We start from the raw sequence: 23,618 nt of genomic DNA on the forward strand, positions 1-23,618 counted from the left end.
AAAACTGCTTTTCTGTGCACCCTCCGACTTAATATCATGGCGATATTAAGTCAGAGGTCTCAAAAGTTTAAAAAAGTTAAAAATAAAAAAAAAATAAATTTAAAATCAGCCAGCGGCTCGTGGGTTGAAAACCGGACGCTCAATTTTGCCGGCGTCTGGTTTCCGAACCCGTGGCTGTCAAGGGGTTTGAGAACCGTCGGCAAAATTGAGCATCGGCTGTCAAACTCGCTGACAGCCGCCGCTCCTGTCCGAAAAGAGGCACTAGGGACGGGCTAGTATCCCTAGCACCTCTTTTTACCGCAGGCCCTAATTTAAATATTTTGGTTTACTGAATCACTGGCCTGTGCGCTCACCTGCTCTCCCGCGAACTTTACTGTATCGGCCTGTAACACTGCACAGGCACTTCTTTCTGGCTGACTCCTCCCTTTCTATGAATGCAGCCTGCCTCCATCTGTCAGGGATCCACCCCGGCACATTTATATTAATTGTGTGTTACACAGAATGCTGCTTTTACAGTTCCCTAGGCTCTGCCAACCTATTCCAGGGAAGAAGGAAGCAGAAGTGATCCATGCTGCCAGCTTCCTCCAGGGCTTAAGAAAAAGGAAAGGAAATTAAATCCTGGCCAAGAGTGAGGCTGGGGAGAGCCTGACCCAAAGCAGCAGAGCTCCAGATGGAATCCTGCATTCCTGCATGGAGCTGGTGCAGTCAGAGCTAGACTTATGCAAACCTTACAGCCCTGCACACACATATAAATAACCCAGCCCCAACCTCTCCACACACACAGTTAAGTTATGCATTTATATTAATGTTTTTACATGAAAATGGACAAAAATATTAGAACATTATATTTACATGCACTGCTGTGGTACCAACCAGAAAACCCTGCAAAAAAAAAAAAAAAAAGGAAATGACAATTGGAACTCACATTATATTAGGCTTATTTTACTATGTGTTGGTGTAGGTTTGGCCCTCAGAAAGCCATGAGTTAACTAAATTACAAGATATTAAACCTCTCATATGAAAACATCACTAACTACCAGTGCTCAAACAGTAACAATCCTATTTATGAAAAGGCAACACTACAAAACCAAAAGTATCAATACCCCTCCTATTAGGAACATAGAACAAGCCAGTCTGCTATAGATCCCTACAAAGAAACTATACATTAACAAAATACCTCACCTCATTTCACAAATGCAGAACATAGACAACCCCTCATCAAATGCAGAATAAAGAGACCATAAAGAATAAAAAGAAATGTGCAGACAGAAACTAAGCTGGAAAATGCAACATGCCTGACTCTGTATACAATGCAACAATAGAAAAATAAACATTACTACTGCTCAGAAAACATCGAACAATAAAAACTAAGAAATATAAAACATAATAGTAAAATCAAATCAATAAATCTAGTAAATGCTAATAAAAAGCATATTTCAAAACATAATTTTTTAAAATGTCTCAAATACCAATAAAATATTGAAAAAAAGAGTAGGTACATCAAATAACACCCAATAATTAAAACTAATAAGGAAAAAAATACTCTGCTCTCCATACCTGGGAACTTCTGATCTACAGTCATGAGACTGTCATGGATTAACATGGTATAAAATCACATACACACACAAGAAAGACTCGCACATGCGCACATACACACAAGTTGCCTCTCACACAAGCATACACACACACACACACACACAAGCAATCTGCCTCTCTCTCACATGGACCCCTTCTCTTTCTTCAGCTGCCACCGGTCTGAGCTCCAGCCAGGGGCAGACTGCATGAAAATATTGACCTGGGGGATTTTTTCAAAACCAGCCCATGGGGTATCTGACACCTTCATGCACTTTCCCTGCAGCACATGTATCAACAGCTCCCAAAAGCACACTAAGTCAGCCCTGGAACCCAGCAGAATTGAGCCAAAATTTCTCCAAAATAAACTTAATCTTTTCTAAATAACTAAGAAGTTGAACGCATTCTAGAGACCAGGGGTGAGCAGAGTTGCAGCCCCCATTCCATCCATGCAAATTGGTTGGGCCCCCTATACATCTGCTTATATCTCTTATAAAGAGATATTCTGGATTCCTGGTCTGGCTTTTGAACCAGTTGCTAGTATCAGACACCACGCTCAGTCACAAACAGATTTTTTTAGATTGCAGAAACTTTATTGCACTTACACACTAACAAACACAAAGACACTCTTTTCAGACATACCCACACACAGAGTGCGTGTGTGTGTGTCGTGCCAGAGGCAAAGATACCTAAACGCACACTCTCTCTCACAGACATAGTGTGTATGGGTGTATATGTCTCTCACTCTCGCTGAAACAGACACTCTGACATGCATGATGTTGTACTGTTGCTTATGTGCTCACACACGGGCCGATACAGTAAAGTCTGCGGGAGAGGGGGCGAACGCCCGCTCTCCCGGCGCGCGCGCACCGGCCACTTGCCGGTGCGCGCCATCATTATTTAAATTATGTCCGGCGGTAGATCCAGGTAAAAGGAGGCGCTAGGGACACTAGCGCGTCCCTAGCGCCTCCTTTTTGACAGGAGCAGCGGCTGTCAGTGGGTTTGACAGCCGACGCTCAATTTTACTGGCGTCGGTTCTCGAGCCCGCTGACAGCCATGGGCTTGGAAACTGGACGCCGGCAAAATTGAGCGTCCGGTTTTCGGCCCGACAGCCACAGGCCGAATTCAAAATTTTTTTTTTTTTTTTTTTACTCTTCGGGACCTCAGACTTAATATCGCCATGATATTAAGTCGGAGGGTGCACAGAAAAGCAGTTTTTACTGCTTTTCTGTGCATTTTCCCGGTGCCGGAAGAAATTAGCGCCGACCTTTGGGTCGGCGCTAATTTCTGAAAGTAAAATGTGCGGCTTGGCTGCACATTTTCCTTTCTGTATCCTGCGCACATACCTAATAGCGCCCTCAACATGCTGAGGGCGCTATTAGGTGCTGCGGGTTGGACGCGTGTTTTCCTCCCCTTACTGAATAAGGGGTAAGGGAAAACGCGCATCCAGTAGCAGGCTAACATGTACTGTATCGGCCTGACAGTGAGTGGCTCCAGTCCAGCACTGCTGCATCACGGTGTAAAGTTCCCCATTCTCTAGCACCCCCCTCCCTTTCCCAATCTCATTTTCTAAGAGACTCCCTGGCTCCAGAGCTCAGTGCAGTCACCTCAGACAGAAGCCTCCCCAATACTGTATAGGCACTTCCCTCTTGGCTTACCCCCTTCCTTCCTGTGCCTGTAGCTTGCCTCCACTTCTCCACAAACCTCCCACCACTCCAGTGCATTCCCAATGATTGCAGGCTACACCATTTGCTGCTTTTATGGTTCCCCAGGCTCTGCTCTGCCTATGGACTCCAGGGGAGAGGGGACAAGAAGTGACCCCTACTGTTCCCTGGGCTTATAAAAACAGAAAATTAAGCCCTGGCCGAGACTGGGGAGAGCCACTAACTCAAAGTAGCACAGCTCCAGATGAATCCTGCTTTCTCTTGTGGAGCCAGTGCAGCCAGAGCTGGTGCGAGGGTATTAGGTGTCATTGGTAAAACTTACAGCCTTGCACACACTCCTGGTCCCACCCTCCTCACAAATAATTTTAAAAATATATATATTTACTGTAACAGATTTTACATGAAAAAGAATATTCAGTGTTCTAAGGTAAAAATATCACTTAAAACATGTATATTATTTACATGCACTACTGGTAGTACCAACCTGAAAAATCTACAAAAATGACACCTGCAGTCATATGGTATTGGGACTATTGTAAAGCATGTCGGTCTTCAGAAAGCTTTACATAAACTTAATTACAAGATAGTAAACCTCCCATATGAAAACAGCACTAACTGCCAGCACTCAAACAGTAACAATCTACTTATGAAAAGGCAACACTTCAAATATTACACCAGGTCCTAAAACGCCAATACACCTGATACTGGGAAAACAGAACAAGTCAAGCTGAAACCACATGCTAGCAAAATACATGCAGAACACAGATGAACCCTCACCAAATACAGAATAACGAGATGAAGTATAACTAGAAGCATGCCGACAAAAACTGAATTGGAAATCGCAACAAGACAGATTCGGTATGTAGTGCAACAATGTAAAAACAGAAACATAATTATTCCTCATTAAACAAACAAAATCAAAATATATAAACCATCAATCTGTTGCATCCGTCAGGCTCAGACGACTTCGCCCGACATGCCTCACCTTTCTCTCAGCTTTCTCCACCAGCCTTGAGAGTATGGCATCCGTGGCGTTCCCTGCCGCACCCTCTGGCTTCCCCGGAGCGGCTCTGGTGCGGCGTTCGGCCATCTTGACCCGAGGCCTCCTACGGCACGCGAGTGTGCGTGTCCCTACCTTTGTAGCAGTGTTGGTGCGAACCTCGGGGGCGTCCCCCTCGAGTGACATCACTATTTCCACATATTTAAGGTTGCCCATTTGCTGACTCTTGCTGAGTTAGCAAGGATCGGTATGCCCCGGTCTGAAGCTACTCTACCGCGTCTATCCACTGGAAGCTATCTTCACCCTTTGGGGTTCTCTAACCTGGGTACCCGCTCCTCGGGGGCCCTCTGCTTATTTACAGGTGCCTATCCTCTTACAGATATTCACTCCTCGAGGGCCTGTGTGTCTATCCTGGTGCTTGCTCCATTCTTCAACCTGCTGGAAATCCATCTATCAGCTACAGAGAGTGAGTACAACTTCTACCAGTCTGTCTGTCACCAGTTCCTTGCTACCTCTCTGCATCAGGCCCTATAACACCATTGTGGAACGGGTCTCTTCTGCCGAGGACCACGGACTGCTAACCACTATCCTCTCTCTACTGCTCATTGGGATTCTCTCTACTCAGCTACGGGAGTGTGTTTAACATCTGCCGGTCTGTCTCTCCTACAGTGCCTTATTGGACATCTGGATCGGGGCCTTACACCACCATTGTGGGATGGATCTCCCTCGCCAAGGATTACAGACTGCTACCAGCTATCCTGCTGTACAATAAAAGAAACTCTCTCTGTGTTTGTGCTATTGAGTCTAGCCCGGTGCATCATTCTCCCTACGGGGCTCCTCCCCGTAGTAGATAACATCACTGTAGCCCCTGAGAAGCCACCAAACACCTCGATATCATAACACAATCATAATAGTAAAACCATAATTATAAAAAAGTATCTGGCACGGCCCTTTTTGCCAATACTATTTCCGGTTGCGTCAAGCTTGGCTGGTCCTTGTGCAAGGAGAGTCACCTAGGCCATCTGGCGACTAAATGGTCTACAGCAGGGGTCGTGAACCCATGGCTGCATCTGGCTCGCAGACAAGTGTCGCCACACTTTCCAGTCCCCCGCTGACCCAGCTGCTCCCCGGTCCTCCTCCGCCCGGGCTTAAAATGCTTTCAGCCCGGGCGGAACGCAGCAGAACAGCTCGAGTCGGCGGCACCGGCGTGCTCTCTTCTCCCCCCCACCCCCCGCGGCCCGGAAGAGGAAGTGGTGAGCATCGGGTGCCTGCGCGGCAAGAAGAGGCCACGCTAGTGTCCGACGAAAAGAAGACTGCAGCGCGGCTCGGAGGAAAATGAAGAGCTTCAACTGCGGCCGATGGGACTCCTCCTCCGCGAGGGCTGAAAATGAAGGAGGTTAGCGTTGGGAGGAGGCTGCTGCTGCCGCGAGTTCCCGGGGTGGGGGTGGGGGAGAGAGAGTGAATGAGCGAGCAAGCATGTGTGTTTGAGATCCTGTGTGTGTGAGTGAGAGATTGCATGTATGTGAATGATTGAGAGCCTGTACATGTGAAAGAGAGTATGTCTGTGATTGAGAGCCTGCCTGTGAGAGAGAGAGCATGAATGTAAGTTTACCATTGGGAACTTGTATGTGTAAGTTTGTGATTGAAAACCTGTTTGTGTGAAAGAGTATGTGTGTATGATTGAGATCCTTTGTGTGTGAGAGAGATCATGTGTATGTATGATTAAGAGCCTGTGTGTATAAATAAGAGAGAGATCATGTGTGTCTGTGTGTGATTGAGAGCTGGTTTAGGTGATGGAGCATGTGAGTATGTGATTGAGAGCCTGTGTTTAAATGAGAGAGAGACCATGTGTGTCTGTGTGTGATTGAGAGCTGATTTAGGTGAGGGAGCATGTGAGTATGTGATTGAGAGCCTGTGTGTAAATGAGAGAAAGAGAGGACATGTTTGTAAGCATGTGAATGAGTCTGTGTGTGAGAGAAAAAGACAGCATGTATGTATGTGATTGAAAGCCTGTGTGTGTAAGTGTGAAAAGATAGACAGCATGTGTGTAAATGTGTAATTAAGAGCCTATATAAGTGAGAGAGAGAAAACATGTGTATATGTGAGTACTGAGAGCATGTGTGTATAGGTGTGTCATTGAGAGCCAGTGTGAGAGAGAGCGCTGGTATGTGACTGAGAGAGGAGAAAGTTGCAAGCAAACCACCCCGCCTCTTGCTAATTCAGAACAATCTCAGGACACCTGGATATCAAACGTTCCCAGGTATGCAGAGCAAAAAAATTTTTGTATCATTATTTTTCATTACTGGGTCTTTGTGTCTGCTATTTTGAAATATTTTGTTGGTATCTGGAAATGTTTTATATGAGTTTTTAATTATTGGATATTCCACTCATCAGCTGTTTCGAAATATGTTCTTTTTGTTAGTACAGTTTTACTGCTGATGATTTTATATTTCTTGATTTGTTTTATAAGGATGGGTGATGTTTCTTTTTTCCTTTGTTACACTGCATACAGAGACTCTGGCTTGTTGCAGTTTCCAATTCAGTTTTTTCTGCATGCTTCTTGTTATGCGTTTTGGTCTCTTTATTCTATGTTAGGTGAGGGACAGCACGTGATTCAGGTGCGGTTTTCTGCTGGCGTGTAGTTTCTGTGTAGGACTCTATAGCAGCCTGGCTTGGTCCGTTTTCCTAATAGGAGATGTATTGGTGTCTTAAGGCCTGGTGTAATATTTTCAGAGACTTATTGTACTTTAAAAGTGTGATCTTACATAAAATGCACACATTTACTTGTATTTAGTTTTAAACATATTGTATGGCTCTCATGGAATTACATTTTAAAATATGTGGCGTTCATGGCTCTCTCAGCCAAAAAGGTTCCTGACCCCTGGTCTACAGAGTTAGCCCTGCCCATATCTTCGCTTTACCTGGAACAATGCTTCATTGCGGTGCACAGACAGATCCCTGACATTGGACTTAGGGAGGTCCAGTTTAAAATTTTGCACTGCCTTTATTGTACTGACGTCCAGCGCTTCCAGATGGGGAGCACGGACTCTCCTCTTTGTATAAAGTGCAGGACCATTGAGGGCACGCTCACACACCGCCTCTTCCACTGCCATACTCTGAGCAGTTTTTGGGACTTGGTAGCGGATGTCATCCTGCAATGCACCGCCGCCCAGCTGTCAACTACGGGCCAATTCCTTCTGTCCAGTCTGCAGGCCTGCTCTCCGGTCATAAGCGGGCCCTAATTTAAATATTTTAGTTTACTGAATCGCGCGCACAGGACACTGTCCTGTGCGCGTGCCGCGCCCGCTCTCCCGTGAACTTTACTGTATCGGCCCGTAAATTAGCCCATCTGAAAGGTAATTAAGCCAATGTCCTCATCCTCCATAGTACTGCACAAGTGCAGGGTCACTACTGTAACAGGAGGCTGTCTCAACACCACAGGATTAATCCAGCCAAGTCCCTTTTGGTAGATAATAGATAAAGCCCAAAAGGTTTTCACAGACATCTCTGTGAGATAGGACAGCAGAAAAAAAGGAAGGGTAAGTCTTTCCCGGCAAAACAGTTACAGTCACATTATGGAGCAACGATGCTGCATGAGAGCTCAGTCTTAGCTGATAATTTACAGTTATAACGACAGCAAAGCTCTCAAACCAAGCTTTTGGGTAATCCATGAGGAAAGCTGCCACCTGGGTAAGTCAGAGTCAAACCTCATTGCACATTCAGTTCTATAAGATTCCCATCATGGATATGGATTGGATATTGCTACCTCCTATAGACACAGGATTGGTGGGATGCAAATGTCGCCATCTGGGTCCCAACACAGGCAAATACTCTCATACGCTCAGAGTCCATCAGCAAAACAGGTGCTAGAACAATACCCATTTCATAGCTGGTCTGGACATGTCTCAGGTGTGGTCCAAGGCCCTCCTCTCATTTGGGAGGCGATGACAACTTTCTGATATGAAGAAACAAGCACAGCCTTTCCTCCTCTGTGTGAAAAACAGACTCTCATAAAGTTGCCATAAATCACATAGCTGCAAACTCCATGTCTGCATTGCTTTAGGCCTGCACTTTTTACTCAGTCTGAATAGCAGTAGGCCTCAAGTTCATGATGCACATTCTGTTTAGGGTCACTGGCATTTACCCTACAACTGGGGGCAGGATAGGAGTGGAATAGAGATTGAAGCAGTACCAGGGATTTTTCTGTTTCTATCTGATGCAGCAGAGAATGGAGTACAGAGAAGGGCGACCAAAATGATAAAGGGCATGGATTGGAGTCCCTATGAGGAAAGGTTAAAGAGGTTAGGACTCTTCAGCTTGGAGAAGAGACGGCTGAGGGGGGATATGATAAAGGCTTATAAAATGAATGGAGTGGAACGAGTAAACGTGAATTGGTTGTTTACTTTTTCAAAAAGGGACACACAATGAAGTTACTAGGCAATACATTTAAAACTAATAAGAGAAAATATTTTTTTATTCAATGCATAATTAAATTCTGGAATTCGCTGCCAGAGTGTGTGGTGAAAGTTGTTAGTGTAGCTGTATTTAATAAAGATTTGGACAATTTGCTGGAGGAAAAGTCCATAAACTATTATTAAGGTGGAATTGCAGAAATCCACTGCTTATCTCTTGGATAAGCAGTATGGAAACTATTGCCTTTTAGGGATCCTGCCAGGTACTTGTGACCTTGATTGGCCACTGTTGAAAACAAGATTCTGAGCTTGATGGACTTTTGCTCAGACCCAGTAAGGCAGTTCTTAAGAATCCAAATGCTAGTCCTGTCTCTGTTGTTATTGATAAAACTATATATGATATGATACTGTGGAAGAATGTGTGTCACTGGAGCTTTTTGAGCTTATCTCCTTCTCCGATATGTGTTTCTCGATTTGCTTGCCTTTTGTGTCTTCACCTTAAATAAATTATGCTTGTATATTATTTAATACATTTCAATAAAAATAAACATTGCAACACAATTATTTTTTAAGGAAGTAAGTATAGTATTCTCCATTCAATCTTTTGTTATTGCTTTTCAGGACCTGCACTCCAAGATGATTTTCAACTCTGAAGATTTTGAACCATTAATGGAGAACAGTAGTTACTATGACTACTCCAATGATACTGACAATTGCTGCCTTCCTCCCTGCACCATGTACACAATCCAGACTTTTGAAAAAGTCTTCCTTCCAATATTTTACACTTTGGTTTTCTTGCTGGGGTTGTCTGGGAACCTTCTAGTGATAGCTGTCATGCTGACGTACAAGCACACTCTGGCAGGCACGGACACTTTCATTCTGCACCTGGCTATTGCTGACATCCTTCTGGTTCTGACACTTCCCTTCTGGGCAGTCCAGGCTGTATCAGGTTGGATATTTGGTGACGTCCTTTGCAAAATCATTGGTTCAGTCTTCAAGATCAACTTCTACTCAAGTATATTCCTGCTGGTCTGCATCAGCTTTGATCGCTACCTTTCCATCGTCCATGCTGTGCAGATGTACAAGAAACACAAGATATATTTGGTGCATGTGAGTTGCCTGGCTGTTTGGAGCTTCTGCTTCCTACTGTCTATCCCAGACTTGGTGCTTCTTCAGGTGATGAGTGAAGATCGGTATAATACCACAGAATGTCTGCACAACTTCAGTTCCACCACAGCACACTACTGGAAGGCTGTCTGGCGCTTTTTATTCCATGTGGTAGGCTTTCTCCTGCCTTTGTGTGCTATGGGCTACTGCTATGTTATGATCATCCGCACCTTGCTGAGATCTCAAGGTTTCCAGAAGCACAAAGCCATAAAAGTAATCGTTGCTGTAGTTGTGACTTTCATCTTGTGCTGGGCTCCCTATAATGTGGTCCTTCTGACAGACACACTGGTCTCTCTCAAGGTACTCAACCGAACCTGTGATTTGGATACTCAGATTGATATTGGGAAGTCTATCACCTCCAGCCTGGGTTATTTCCACTGCTGTCTGAACCCCTTTCTTTATGCCTTCATTGGTATCAAATTCAGGAATAACTTCCTGGTGCTTCTCAGTCAAATTGGTTGTATTGGCAGAGAGTTTATGAAGAAATACTTGAAGCCTCAGAGGAGAAACTCCACCTGGTCTGAGTCTGGGGAGACCTCCTATTCGGGGATATAAAAGAGTTTCCTCTTTAGGACAATATAGACCATCAGAAACTCTCTATTTCTGAAAGCAAGTTCCATAACGTTTGATCAGAATGATTTTCCTGCAATCTGGGCACTCTCCATTACTCTCATCCATTACTCAGGAAAAAGGTTGATACAGCATCTCCTGTAATTAGAAATATGGCTTGTGAATCCATCTGACTCACCTCTTCTCTAAAGGATACTTTTGTCTGGTGTACCTTCATGAACCTATAAAAGAGATCAGAGGGTGCACTATGAAAGGTCTGCATGGAATCAGGAATAATGCCATTAATCATGGACATACACAACTGAGCACCTTAGGAGATCCCTGGGAAGAGTTATCTGTGCAAGTTCCAGACTGTACAACACATGACACAATATTTACAGTATCATTAAAAGGAGATAAGCCTAGAAAGACAGGATCATCTCTGAGTTTAACAGTATGCAAACATTGGCATTGCACGGCTTTCTATGTGATGTTCTAAGCATTTTCCCTATAGACAGAAAATGGAACAAATCCTTTCACATGGGCATCTGGCCCATGTGAAACTAAAGTACTAACCTAGGAATGTATTGTGTAATATGGAGGAACCTTTCTTTAAGAAAACAGGACTTTAAATCTTGTATGCACCATTATTTTATCTATCTGTCTATGTGTGTGTTTTCTCTAAATTCTTTAAATATAGAGGTCAATATTCAAAAGAGTTTTATTTTGACAAACCCTGAAATTTGAATTTTATAACTCTCTGGTGAAACTTTACTTGGGTAAAGCCTATCTAAAAAGAGGCAAGGCAGGGCATGTGGATAACATTTATCTGATTAGCCCTGATATTCAGGGCACATCTAGGAATGTCTAGTCAGTAAAATTACTGGACAAAGGTTATGTAGGTATAAGCAAGGAATAATCGGTGGCAGACTTATCTGCCACTGAATATCTGGGTAAAGTTAGCCAGTAACGTTACCACTCATTGGCCCATTGAATATTGACCTTATGACTTCTACAATGCAAAAACTGACAGCTAGTGATATTAAATAGGCAGATTTAACATGCAGCTAGTATTATCTATGTTTTTCCTGTGTCAAGCTTTTATGACTTCATTGATCATTAAGGAGTAATTATCTAAGCTGCGATAAGGTTATAAAATGTGAAAAATGCAGTTTTTTACTTGATATACCCATATTGCAACAATATCATAAGAACATAAGATATTTGTGGTTTCGCATGATATTTTGGTCAAAAACCCATCACTATTGTAATGAGCTGCTTGCCATTCAATTTGCATTCATAAACTTTTCAAATGCATGCAAAGCAAATCATTATTAGCTAATTCTATATAAATAAAATAAGTGGCTTGCCAGATCGGTGTTATTTCACTTTCCATGGGAGCATTGAGACAGTAGTGCACGTTCCAATGCTCCTCTTCTGCTTCTTAAAGGACCCCTGCTCCCAGACGTCCCTATAAACCTCTGCCCACCCTGCTATCTCTATAGGCAGATCAAAAGAAAGAAAAATAGAATTACGGGTCAAGTGGCAATGCCCTGCTCCTTTCCAAATCTCTCCCCTTTCCACAAGAGTGAACCTCCCACAAGGAAACCCCCAATGCAAAAAATCCCACCCCCACCAGAAGAAGCCTCAACCCCCTGATCCTCCCCTTACATAGAATGGACGCCCTGCAAGTCTAAAGGATCCCCCCCCCACCCCACATACACACACACACAACTTCAGAACAGACTTCCTGGTGTCTGGAAGGGCCCCAGAGTGCCCCCTAGGCTGCATGCCTGGGCAGCAGTGGGTTTTCCCAGGTAGCACCACCCAGCCATTGCCCTTATCACATGGGGGTTGGAGGGTCCATTAGATGCAGCCTCATCGTATCTTGACAGTGATGCCTCCCCACCAGCAGAGGTCTCTCTGAAGCTCCATGCCGTGCTGTCCCCATCAGCGCCTTACTCCCTGCCTGCATCACACCAGACTCCAGCCCTATATTATCCTGTCTGTCCCTTGCTCCTATGCTCCTTGCCCTAGCCACTCTTTCATTGAAGCTTACCCAAGCCTATCCTAGCTTTGCCTTGTGGCCTCCGGGCCTTCTGACCCTTGCCTTGTGCCCTTTGGGTCTTCTTGCCTCTTGCCTTGCCTTCTGGCCTAGCCTTGCTCTGTGGCCTATTTAGACCTCTCCTTGTCCTGCCCTTTGTGGCCTTTTCTATTGCTGCCTTTGGGCCTGTATGTTCTGTGCTGTCTTGTCCTCTTGTGTCCAGTCCAAGCCTTGCACCAGGCTTGACAATGTGCCTAAGCCTTGCTTCAGGGTGTCCAGGCCTTGCTCCAGCTGGATTGATTGATGGAGCTTAGAGCGTAGAGGTGATGTATGGCTTCTGCATCCTGTTATTGCTCTGGTCTGGATGGAACATCACCCCTGTAGTGGCACAGGGCAGCAGGGCAAAGGTTGGAACAGGGCTCGGGCTTCTGGCAAAGCTGAAGCAAGACCTGGACAGGCTAATAAAGGTGGAGCAAGGCTTGGATAGTTTACCAGAAGCCCGAGCCCTGTGCCACTACAGGGGTGGTGTTCCCCTGTAGTGGCACCATCCAAACCAGAGCAATAACAGGATGCAGAAGCCATACATCCCCTCTACGCTCTACACTCCATCGATCACTGAGAGGAGAGGATCACCTTGCTGGTGGCTGAAAAGAATCGGGACTGCTTGGGGAAATTTTTAAAACTTAAAGAGTTGGGGAGGAGAAACCCTTTGGGGTATATTATTTAGTGGTTTGTGTGTCTGTATCGAATAGCTGGTCAGAGGGCAAGCAAAAAAAACAGACGTTTGTGTTTATATTTCTCTATCCTCCCACCCACCCCTAGCTCATCCTTTAATTTATAAGCAGGTGACACTTTCACATTAAAAATAAATAAAATCGGCCTTTTAACTTAAATCCAGAAATTCCCCACACCTTATCAAGAATTTAATCATTCTCTTGTAGGCCACTACCAGATATATAGTGAATACACATACATTTAGAGGACTTTAATTGTATGCATTCCTGCTCCCATAGCAACCTAAAACTTAACTAGGAACCGAACACATTTAACATGAAGGCAGCAGTCCAGCAGCAAGATGGGGCTTCCCAGTCTTTTGCATCGAGTGTCACATGTAAGATTTTTTACCCACCGGTGAGAAGTTGTACATGTGCATGCGATGCAAAGAGCTCCTGGCTCTCAGAGAACGAGTCCGATCTCTGGAGGCTAGAGTGGCAGACCTGGAGGAGCTGAGGCAGACAGAGAGGTATATAGATGAGACCTTCAGGGACATAGTAGCCAAGTCCCAACTTCAGACTGGCAGCCCTGATGCTGCCTTGGAGGAAGAAGGTCTCATGATTGGAGAGCATCAACCTGGTGCAGCAGGAAAGGATCCTGTAGCAAGGACCTGCTCTCCAGGTGATGCATTGTCCTTTCGCACTGAGGATATCTCCCCAAGGCCTACTGCCCAGGAGGGAAGGGTTAGGTTGGCCGTCATAGTTGGTGATTCGATTATTAGGAATGTAGATAGCTGGGTGGCTGGTGGACGTGAGGATCACCTGGTAACATGCCTACCTGGTGTGAAGGTGGCGAACCTCACACGTCATCCAAATAGTATTTTAGACAGTGCTGGGGAGGAGTCTGTTGTGGTACACATGGGCAGCAATGACATAGGAAAAATGCGGGAGGGAGGTTCTGGAAGCTAAATTTAGGCTCTTAGGTAGAAAGCTGAAATCCAGAGCCTCCAGGGTAGCATTCTCTGAAATGCTCCCTGTTCCACGTGCAGGTCACCAGAGGCAGGCAGAGCTCCGGAGTCTCAATGCGAGGATGAGACGATGGTGCAAGGAAGACGGATTCACTTTTGTAAGGAACTGGGGAACCTTTTGTGGAAGGGGGAGTCTCTTCCTAAGGGATGGGTCTACCTTAACCAGGGTGGAACCAGACTGCTGGCACTAACCTTTAAAAAGGAGATAGAGCAACTTTTAAACTAGAACAAAGGGGAAAGCCAACAGTCGCTCAGCAGCACATGGTTCGGAGAGAGGTATCTTCAAAGGATACTAATGATGCATTAGAATTAGGGCATCCCAACAGTGAGGTTCCAATAATAAGAATAGTCCAAGTGCCTGTAACTAAAAACTCACCTGAGCTAAGATCCCTGTCAACTGAAAAGCAGGATGTTAATATAAACTTTAGCTAAACTAAAGATCCCAGCACCCAATCTGACTAAACTCTCTAGTACAAAAGAACGATCTTTCATTATTGCTGGATCAACAATATGGAACACCTTGCCCTCTGAATTACGCCAGGAACTTTGTCACAAAAAATTTAAACAAAACCTTAAAACCTGGTTATTTAAAAAAGCCTACTATTAATGAATTGAATCCTCAACTACTCTTCCTAATTTCCACAATCTCTCATATATTGCTTATATTCTATTAATACAAAGTTATATATTGTATTGTATTCGTTCAGTTACTATGTTATATTGTAAAGCGCAATGCTGAATTACTGTTTGAATGTAAACAGAGGTGATGTTACTTACGTACCCCGGTATAGAAAAATCTATAAATAAATAAATAAACAAATAAATAAATAAATAAAACAAAAAACAAACTTTGAAATGTCTGTATGCTAATGCCAGAAGTCTAAGAAGTAAGATGGGAGAATTAGAATGTATAGCAGTGAATGATGACATAGACTTAATTGGCATCTCAGAGACATGGTGGAAGGAGGACAACCAATGGGACAGTGCTATACCGGGGTACAAATTATATCGCACTGACAGAGAGGAGCATCTTGGTGGTGGGGGTGGCGCTTTATGTCTGGGATGGCATAGAGTCCAACAGGATAAAGATCCTGCATGTGATTAAATGCACAATCGAATCTTTATGAGTAGAAATCCCTTGTATGTTGGGGAAGACTATAGTGATAGGGGTATACTACCGTCCACCTGGTCAAGATGGTGAGACGGACAGTGAAATACTAAGAGAAATTAGGGAAGCTAACCAAATTGGTAGTGCAGTAATAATGGGAGATTTCAATTACCCACACAAAGGAGTCAGTGGTTAACCACAACACAAAATCAAATATACAAAAATGTGGAACCCAAATAATTTTCAAGAAATAGCCTATGAAGGTGTCAGCAAGCCTTGACGTTATGTATCTTTCAATTAGACACTAACCGGTCTTATCGATCAATCACCTTCCTCATTTATTTAATTCAACAATTTTTATCGTTTTTCTTTTTTCGAGAGATTAAAAATGTCCTCCGTTCAAATAAGCAAAAATGACTCTTTCATAAACATTTAACAGCATAGCCCTACACAGGCCGGTGTTTCGCCGGGTGAGCTTCCTCAGGGGCATATAAAAACAATTAAACTAAGAGCCAAGTATCTAGAAGAAAAATATTTAAAAAGTACCATTAATAATGTAGAGGAAAAAACAAGAATAGTACTTATCTCAATTCACCATGGCTACCTTCTTCAGCGGGACCAGACGTCTCAACCACTTACAAAGGAAACAAACGGAGGAACCGGAACCGAGGCTAGGCGTCCCTTTAAATACGCCCTTTTGAATTGACGTCAGCCATCGATGATGACGTAATCACTCTGCCAAACAAAATACTGTTAGTAATGTTTGAATTTTAACCCAAGAACGCATATAAATCCAGTTCATTATTCAATCCCAATGGGTAGACAGTTTTTAGACGATAGATCCAGCGTTGCTCTGATTGTAATAGGATACGCTCACGATCGCCACCACGCCAATGTGAAGGAACGTGATCTATAGCACAAAAACGCAAATCTTCAAAGGTATGTCCCTTATCCAAGCAATGTGACACTAACGGTTCATTACTCCTAGCATTTTTGATATTGGAGCGATGCTCGATCATGCGTGTTTTCAAAAGACGCTTCGTTTTTCCAATATACAGTAGAGAACATGAACATTCAATCAGGTACACGACCATAGATGATTCACAGGTAGTGTCAAAACGTAAAAAAATCTTATACCCAGAAGAAACAATCAATTGCTCACGAATAGTCATCGAGGAATGACAAACTGAACAGGAATTGCATGGATTATGTGAGCCAATAGTCCGCTGAGAACTCGATGATGTCAAAGAACTGTCAGATTTCACTAAGAAATTTTTTAAATTCATAGTGCGTGAAAAAGTAATGCGCGGAGGAGTTGTAAAAACATCATTGGTCTGTAACACATGCCAGTTTCTGAGAATAGATTGACGAATTTTATGAGCCACTGAAGAATATGGTAATATACAAGTATGACGTGTAGAATCTTCTATTGATCGAGGGAGAAAAAGCCAGTCACGATTCGAATATTTGGCTCTCAAATAAGCCTTTCGAATATTGGAATATGGATACCCTCTAGCAGTAAAACGATCAAATAAAATTCGAGATTGCTTCTCAAAATCTACTGTAGTTGTACAAAGACGTCGCAGACGTATAAACTGACTAACAGGTAAGTTACATTTGAAGTTCCGAGGGTGTGCACTAGAAAAATGTAGATAAGTATTTGAACAAACCGACTTACGGAACAAAGATGTAATAAATTTATTCTCTTTAATCGTAATTTGTATATCTAAGAATGTTATAGAAGTTGAATGGATAGAAGCAGTAAACTTCAAATGTGTATTTTTCGAATTCAGCCATTCTAAAAAAGATGCAAAACTGTCTTCATTTCCCCTCCATAACATGAAGATATCATCTATATATCTTTTCCAGACAAGCAATTCCTGTTGAAACGGATGATCTTTAAAAATGGATTCTTCGAAATGGTGCATATAGAGATTAGCCAAATCCGGGGCCATTGTTGCCCCCATAGCCGTACCACATATCTGAAGAAAAAATTGTTCGTTAAAAGCAAAAAAATTCTTCTTCAGGGCTATTTGTAATAACTGTACTAGAAACTCACTGGGAATCCGATGAGGACGAAAACGTTGGTCAAAAAAAGATTCTGCAATATCAATTGCTTCATCCTGTGGAATTGACGTATAGAGCGCTTCCACATCTAATGTGATCATTTTTAGATTGGTCATGTCTATTTCCAAATGTTCTAAAAAAGTGATCATGTCTGAAGAATCTCTAATATATGAAGGCATCATGGGAACAAACAGAGCCAAAAAATGATCAATAAAACGAGACAACGGTTCTAATAATGAGCCACAGCCAGATACAATCGGGCGTCCTGGTGGATGATCAACATTTTTATGTATTTTTGGCAATGTATAAAATATAGGAACACGTGGATATTTTTTATTCAGAAAAGTTGCCTCTTTTAAAGTAAAAAAACCAGACTTAATTCCACTTTGTACAACTGAATCAATAAGAGTCTGTATTTCATTGGTGGGATCTGAATTCAAACATTTGTAAAAGCGAGTGTCATTTAACTGGCGCAATACTTCATTCTCATAATCAGTCCGATTTTGGATGACAATCTTCGATGACTATTCGTAAGCAATTGATTGTTTCTTCTGGGTATAAGATTTTTTTACGTTTTGACACTACCTGTGAATCATCTATGGTCGTGTACCTGATTGAATGTTCATGTTCTCTACTGTATATTGGAAAAACGAAGCGTCTTTTGAAAACACGCATGATCGAGCATCGCTCCAATATCAAAAATGCTAGGAGTAATGAACCGTTAGTGTCACATTGCTTGGATAAGGGACATACCTTTGAAGATTTGCGTTTTTGTGCTATAGATCACGTTCCTTCACATTGGCGTGGTGGCGATCGTGAGCGTATCCTATTACAATCAGAGCAACGCTGGATCTATCGTCTAAAAACTGTCTACCCATTGGGATTGAATAATGAACTGGATTTATATGCGTTCTTGGGTTAAAATTCAAACATTACTAACAGTATTTTGTTTGGCAGAGTGATTACGTCATCATCGATGGCTGACGTCAATTCAAAAGGGCGTATTTAAAGGGACGCCTAGCCTCGGTTCCGGTTCCTCCGTTTGTTTCCTTTGTAAGTGGTTGAGACGTCTGGTCCCGCTGAAGAAGGTAGCCATGGTGAATTGAGATAAGTACTATTCTTGTTTTTTCCTCTACATTATTAATGGTACTTTTTAAATATTTTTCTTCTAGATACTTGGCTCTTACTTTAATTGTTTTTATATGCCCCTGAGGAAGCTCACCCGGCGAAACACCGGCCTGTGTAGGGCTATGCTGTTAAATGTTTATGAAAGAGTCATTTTTGCTTATTTGAACGGAGGACATTTTTAATCTCTCGAAAAAAGAAAAACGATAAAAATTGTTGAATTAAATAAATGAGGAAGGTGATTGATCGATAAGACCGGTTAGTGTCTAATTGAAAGATACATAACGTCAAGGCTTGCTGACACCTTCATAGGCTATTTCTTGAAAATTATTTGGGTTCCACATTTTTGTATATTAGATTTCAATTACCCCAATATTGATTGGCTAAATGTAACATCAGACATGCTAGAGAGATAAAGTTCCTGGATGGAATAAATAACAGTTTTTTATGGAGCAATTGGTTCAGAAACCGATGAGAGAGGGAGCAATTTTAGATCTAATTCTCAGTGGAGCACAGGATTTGGTGAGAGTGGTGGGGCCGCTTGGCAATAGTGATCATAATATGATCAAATTTGAATTAATGACTGGAAGGGGACAGTAAGTAAATCCACGGCTCTCGTCCTAAACTTTCAAAAGGGAAACTTTGAGAAAATGAGAAAAATGGTTAAAAAAAACTGAAAGGTGCAGCTATAAAGGTAAAAAGTGTGTAACAGGCATGGACATTGTTAAAAAATACCATCTTAGAAGTATGGTCTAGATGTATTGCACGCATTAAGAAAGGTCTAACGATTGCCAGCATGGCTAAAAAGTGAGGTGAAAAAGGTTATTTTAGCAAAAAGATCTTTATTCAAAAATTTGAAGAAGGATCCAACAGAAGAAAATAGGATAATGCATAAACGGTTGGCAAGTTAAATGTAAGACATTGATAAGGCAGGCTAAGAGAGAATTTGAAAAGAAGTTGGCTGTAGAGGCAAAAACTCACAGTAAAAACTTTTTTAAATATATCCGAAGCAGAAAGCCTGTGAGGGAGTCAGTTGGACCGTTAGATGATCGAGGGGTTAAAGGGGCACTTAGAGAAGATAAGGCCATCGCGGAAAGATTAAATGATTTCTTTGCTTCAGTGTTTACTGAAGAGGATGTTGGGGAGATACCCGTTCTAGAGATGATGATGATTCAGGGGAAGCCTGCAGCCACTGCCTTATTCCTACAGGAGTGTGCCTCTCCAGCTGCACCTTGAAAAGATTCCAGTCAGCTAGCCCAGTAGCAACAGGAGGAAGGCACTGTTCCAGTCACCTAATGTCCAGGAGATGCTGAATCCAGCCACCCAGCATCCAGGAAGAGGCGCCATGGGGTCTGTCTTCCAGCTATAAAGAAACCCTGTGCCAGGAAACATCTTACATGCACCCTGTGTCATGGTCCCATCCTCCGAGGAACCTGAGCCAGGGACTCCATATGCTCCACACACCCCATGTCAGAGGATTAAACAGTCATGCACTCTGTGCCAATGGCTCTATCATCTAAGGATCCTGAGCCAGTGATCCTGCATCTCAGTCGTACTGGGCCACTGGACCTGCATGTCAGGCACTCTGAGCAAGCAGGTCCCACATCCAGCTCTGATCCAGTTAACCCAGGAAAGGGCCCCAGCTCTGACCCAGTCAGCACAGAAGGGGGCTCCAGACTGGACCTAGTCAGCCCAGGAGGAGGCTCCAGCTCTGACCCAGTCAGCCCAGGCGAAGTCTTCAACTGTTCCAGTAAGACTAGCAATGGGCTCTCACCCAGTTGCAGCTAGCCCAGTAGTGCACCCCAGCACTGATCCAGTCTGCCCAGCAAGGGGTGTCCGTCCACAGCCAGCCCACCCAGGAGAGCACATCCGACCACAACTAGTCCGCCCAGCAGGGGGCAACAGCCAGTATGCACAGCAGTGGGTGCCTATCCACAGCCAGTCCACCCAGTAGGAAGTGTCCATCTACAGCCAGCCTGCCTGGGAGCCATCCGTCCACAGCCAGTCTGCCCAACCAGCAGGGGGTATTTGTCCACAGCCAGTCTGCTCAGGAGAGGGTATCTATCCACAGCTAGTCTACCCATCGGGGGTGTCTGCCTAACAAGCGGTGCCTACCTTGGCAAACAACTTCCCAGCCGTCTCACCTTGCTTACCCAGCTATGACCGCCCATGGAAAATGGGACCCAGGAGGAAGGGGTCTTAAGGGGGGGTACTGGCATGACTCCAGCTGCTACACAGCCTCATCATACTGTGACAGTGACACCGCCCCTCCAGCAGAATTCTCCCTGAAGCCCTCACTATGTCATACGACCCGTAAGACATAGTGAGGGCAAAAGTAGCGCCGGCGCCATTTTGAATATTGGCAATACGGCCCGAGTGCAGGAGGTCGCTCCCGGACACCCGCTGGACTTTTGGCAAGTCTTGTGGGGGTCAGGAGGCTCCCCCAAGCTGGCCAAACATCCCTGGGGGTCCAGCGGGGGTCCGGGAGCGATCTCCTGCACTTGTGACGTTGGGTGACAGGAACCAAAATGGCGCCGGCGCTACCTTTGCCCTGTCATATGCTAAGGGCAAAGGGCCACCGGCGTCATTTCTATTAACGCAGCCGTGGCCAGAGAGCAGGAGATCGTGCCGGGACCCCCCCACGGGACCCCAGGTAATTTAAAACATTTGGGGGGGGGGGTTCGGGAGGGTGGGGGATTTGTTTTAAAGGGTCGGGGTGGGTTTTAGGGTTGTTTTGGTGTGCCGGTTTTCCCGCCCTCCCCCGATTTACGATTTTTTAACAAAAAAAACCATGACGATCAGATTTCCCTCCCCCCCAGGCAAAATCGATCGTTAAGACGATCGATCACACGATTCACATCCCTACTATCAACTTGGGAGCGAGAACATTGTAGAAATCTCATCTTTGGAGACTTTCCTCACTCCAAATGACGTCAAATATTCACGGAAGTCTACTGTTCTGTTCGTACATCTCACTCTGCATGTCAAACTGCCCCCAAAACCACCACCTAAACCTCATCTCCAGTATTAGCTGGCCCTCCTATAGTTATATAAATAGTTGACTACAATAAAGGCCTCCCCAGAGGCTCTCTCTATACGCCCTACTCCACCCCCTCTCACTCTCCCAGCCCAGAAATGGCTGAAATGCAATTTGTAATCTTTATCGCAAATTGCATTACAGCCATTTCAGGCATATCGCACAGCTTAATGCCAGTAAAAAAGGTGTAGTTATTTCCAGCATTAAAACATGCGATAGCATGCATTATGCTAAGGTACGGTGTGATATTGCCCCTCGTTTTCATTAATCCCACCCCAAACCCTCCCCAATCTCGCCCCTTTAAAATATTTGCCAAAACAGATACATGCACACGTCAGTCCAACGCATGCACCTGCTGCTATGCACACACAAAAAAAAAAGTTTAAAAAGGGGCATGGTCTGGGTGGGGCATGGGTGTTCCTGGATTTCCCCTTGAAATTAGCACACAAATACTTATGTGCACAGGTACACCAGGGTTCCCGGCCATGTAACTTTACTTCTGCTATGGATGATGTGTAAGTTGTAAAAGAAAAAATTCTAGGTAGATCAGTGGGATTTTAAAGGTTGGAGCTAACAAGGGGAAGGGAGGCTATTAAACTAGCGAGGCTAGGAAGTCCTATGCCTTTCCTGGGCGAACTGGGAATGAACTGGGAAAACTGGTAATAGTGTCGGTGCACGTCTATTAAAATCTCCCCACTCACACAGTAGAAGTGACATTTGTGCGCATAGGCGCGTATCCATTTAAAATTGCATTCACATGTGCACACAATAGGGCTATTTTATAACATGCACTTGTACGCACTTATGGCCTGATTTTAAAAGGGTTATGTGTGTGTGGCTAGGGCTTGTGCGCGCTGCGCACATTTTCAAGAGAGTCCAGCCTCGCGTGTAACCCGTTAAGTTAAGAAGGTCGGGACGATGGTATTCCTGAAGGTCCTGGTCTAGGATCTGAAGGCATCGAGGGAAGTACTGGAGGCACCGATGAAGGCACTGAGGGCATCGATGGATGGATCGGTGGCGCCGATGGGCGCATTGGCATTGATGGTTGAGGCATCGGAAGGACTCCTGATGGAGGAATGCAGAATGGTGTTTCCCCTCCCGATGACAGGGTAAGCTTGAATAAGACCCTGTTGTACTGGGTCACATACAGCTGGTAAGAGGCGATCCAAGAGAAGGATTGATCTCTGGAAGACATGCCCGCCAATGGCATCCAGGAATTTCTGTTCCTTACCTGGGGAAAGGAAGAGTGGGGTTTTGATCTTTTTGCCCTCTTTTGGGCTGATTCTACAAACACAGATTGGTGATCCAGCTGAGGTTTCTGGAATCCTGGGGCTGACTGGACCAAATAAGTGGTATCAGCTTTTCTGTTGACTGGAGCAACAGAACCAGGGTGTTCCCAGTTCTTTTTGAGGAGATCCAAAAGAACCTGGTGAATAGGGATGGAGGTTATTTCCTTGAGAGCATCCAGAAATTGTAACAGCGCCATCATTTGGTGCCTATCATCTTGCTCAGTCTGTAATTGGAAGGGAACCAATTCAGACATTTCCTTCACAAAATTTATGAAGGACAAGTCCTCTGGAAGAGAAAGCTTCCTACTTTCAGTAGGAGAAGGTGGCAATGGAAAATCATCGGTGTCAAGATGAATCGTCAGTCCAGGTGTCATAGGGATCAGCACCTGTCCCTGTAGGAACCGGGGAAGGCACTGGAGCCATTGGTGACCCAGGCTCCATCAGTGGAAAAGCGGCTATGAGCGCTTCCATCTTCGAGAGCAGCGGTGCCAATGCTGCCAGAATGGGATCGATGGTCGGTTCCGCGACCGGCACCGATTTCGGCGCCGGGGGACCTTGGAGTCTGTGTATCGCCTTATCGATAGCCTCCTGAACCATCCGGAGCAAGCAGCCCCGGCTCCGGAAGGGAAGAAATAGGCATAGCCGGAGGGACCACCGTTAAAGGCGGCATCGCGGCTCCCGATACCCGTCTGGGTGAGGGTTGCCTCAGTGACCCGGTCGCAGAAAGGGTCGGTGCCTTTTCTGGACAGGATTTCTTCGATAGCAGCTTGGACGATGGCGAGGTCGATGATTTTCCTTCATTGATGGTCCGAGACTTCCGGTGTCGATGCCGATGTTTCTCTC

The 23,618-nt window shown here is 44.4% G+C and overlaps 1 protein-coding gene across 1 annotated transcript in view; it reads left to right on the plus strand.

The window, feature by feature from the left end:
* The window catches only part of CXCR3 (C-X-C motif chemokine receptor 3), a 28,736-nt gene extending 15,422 nt beyond the window's left edge, over positions 1-13,314 (plus strand). The window contains exon 2 of the mRNA XM_029577258.1: positions 9,270-13,314. Within this exon, the coding sequence (XP_029433118.1) occupies positions 9,270-10,370 (1,101 nt within the window). The 3' untranslated portion in view covers positions 10,371-13,314. The remainder of the gene's footprint in view (positions 1-9,269) is intronic.
* The last annotated feature ends 10,304 nt before the right edge of the window (positions 13,315-23,618 follow it).

The sequence above is a fragment of the Rhinatrema bivittatum genome, chromosome 14 (genome assembly GCF_901001135.1).
Source record: "Rhinatrema bivittatum chromosome 14, aRhiBiv1.1, whole genome shotgun sequence".
NCBI classification, from domain to species: Eukaryota; Metazoa; Chordata; class Amphibia; order Gymnophiona; family Rhinatrematidae; genus Rhinatrema; species Rhinatrema bivittatum.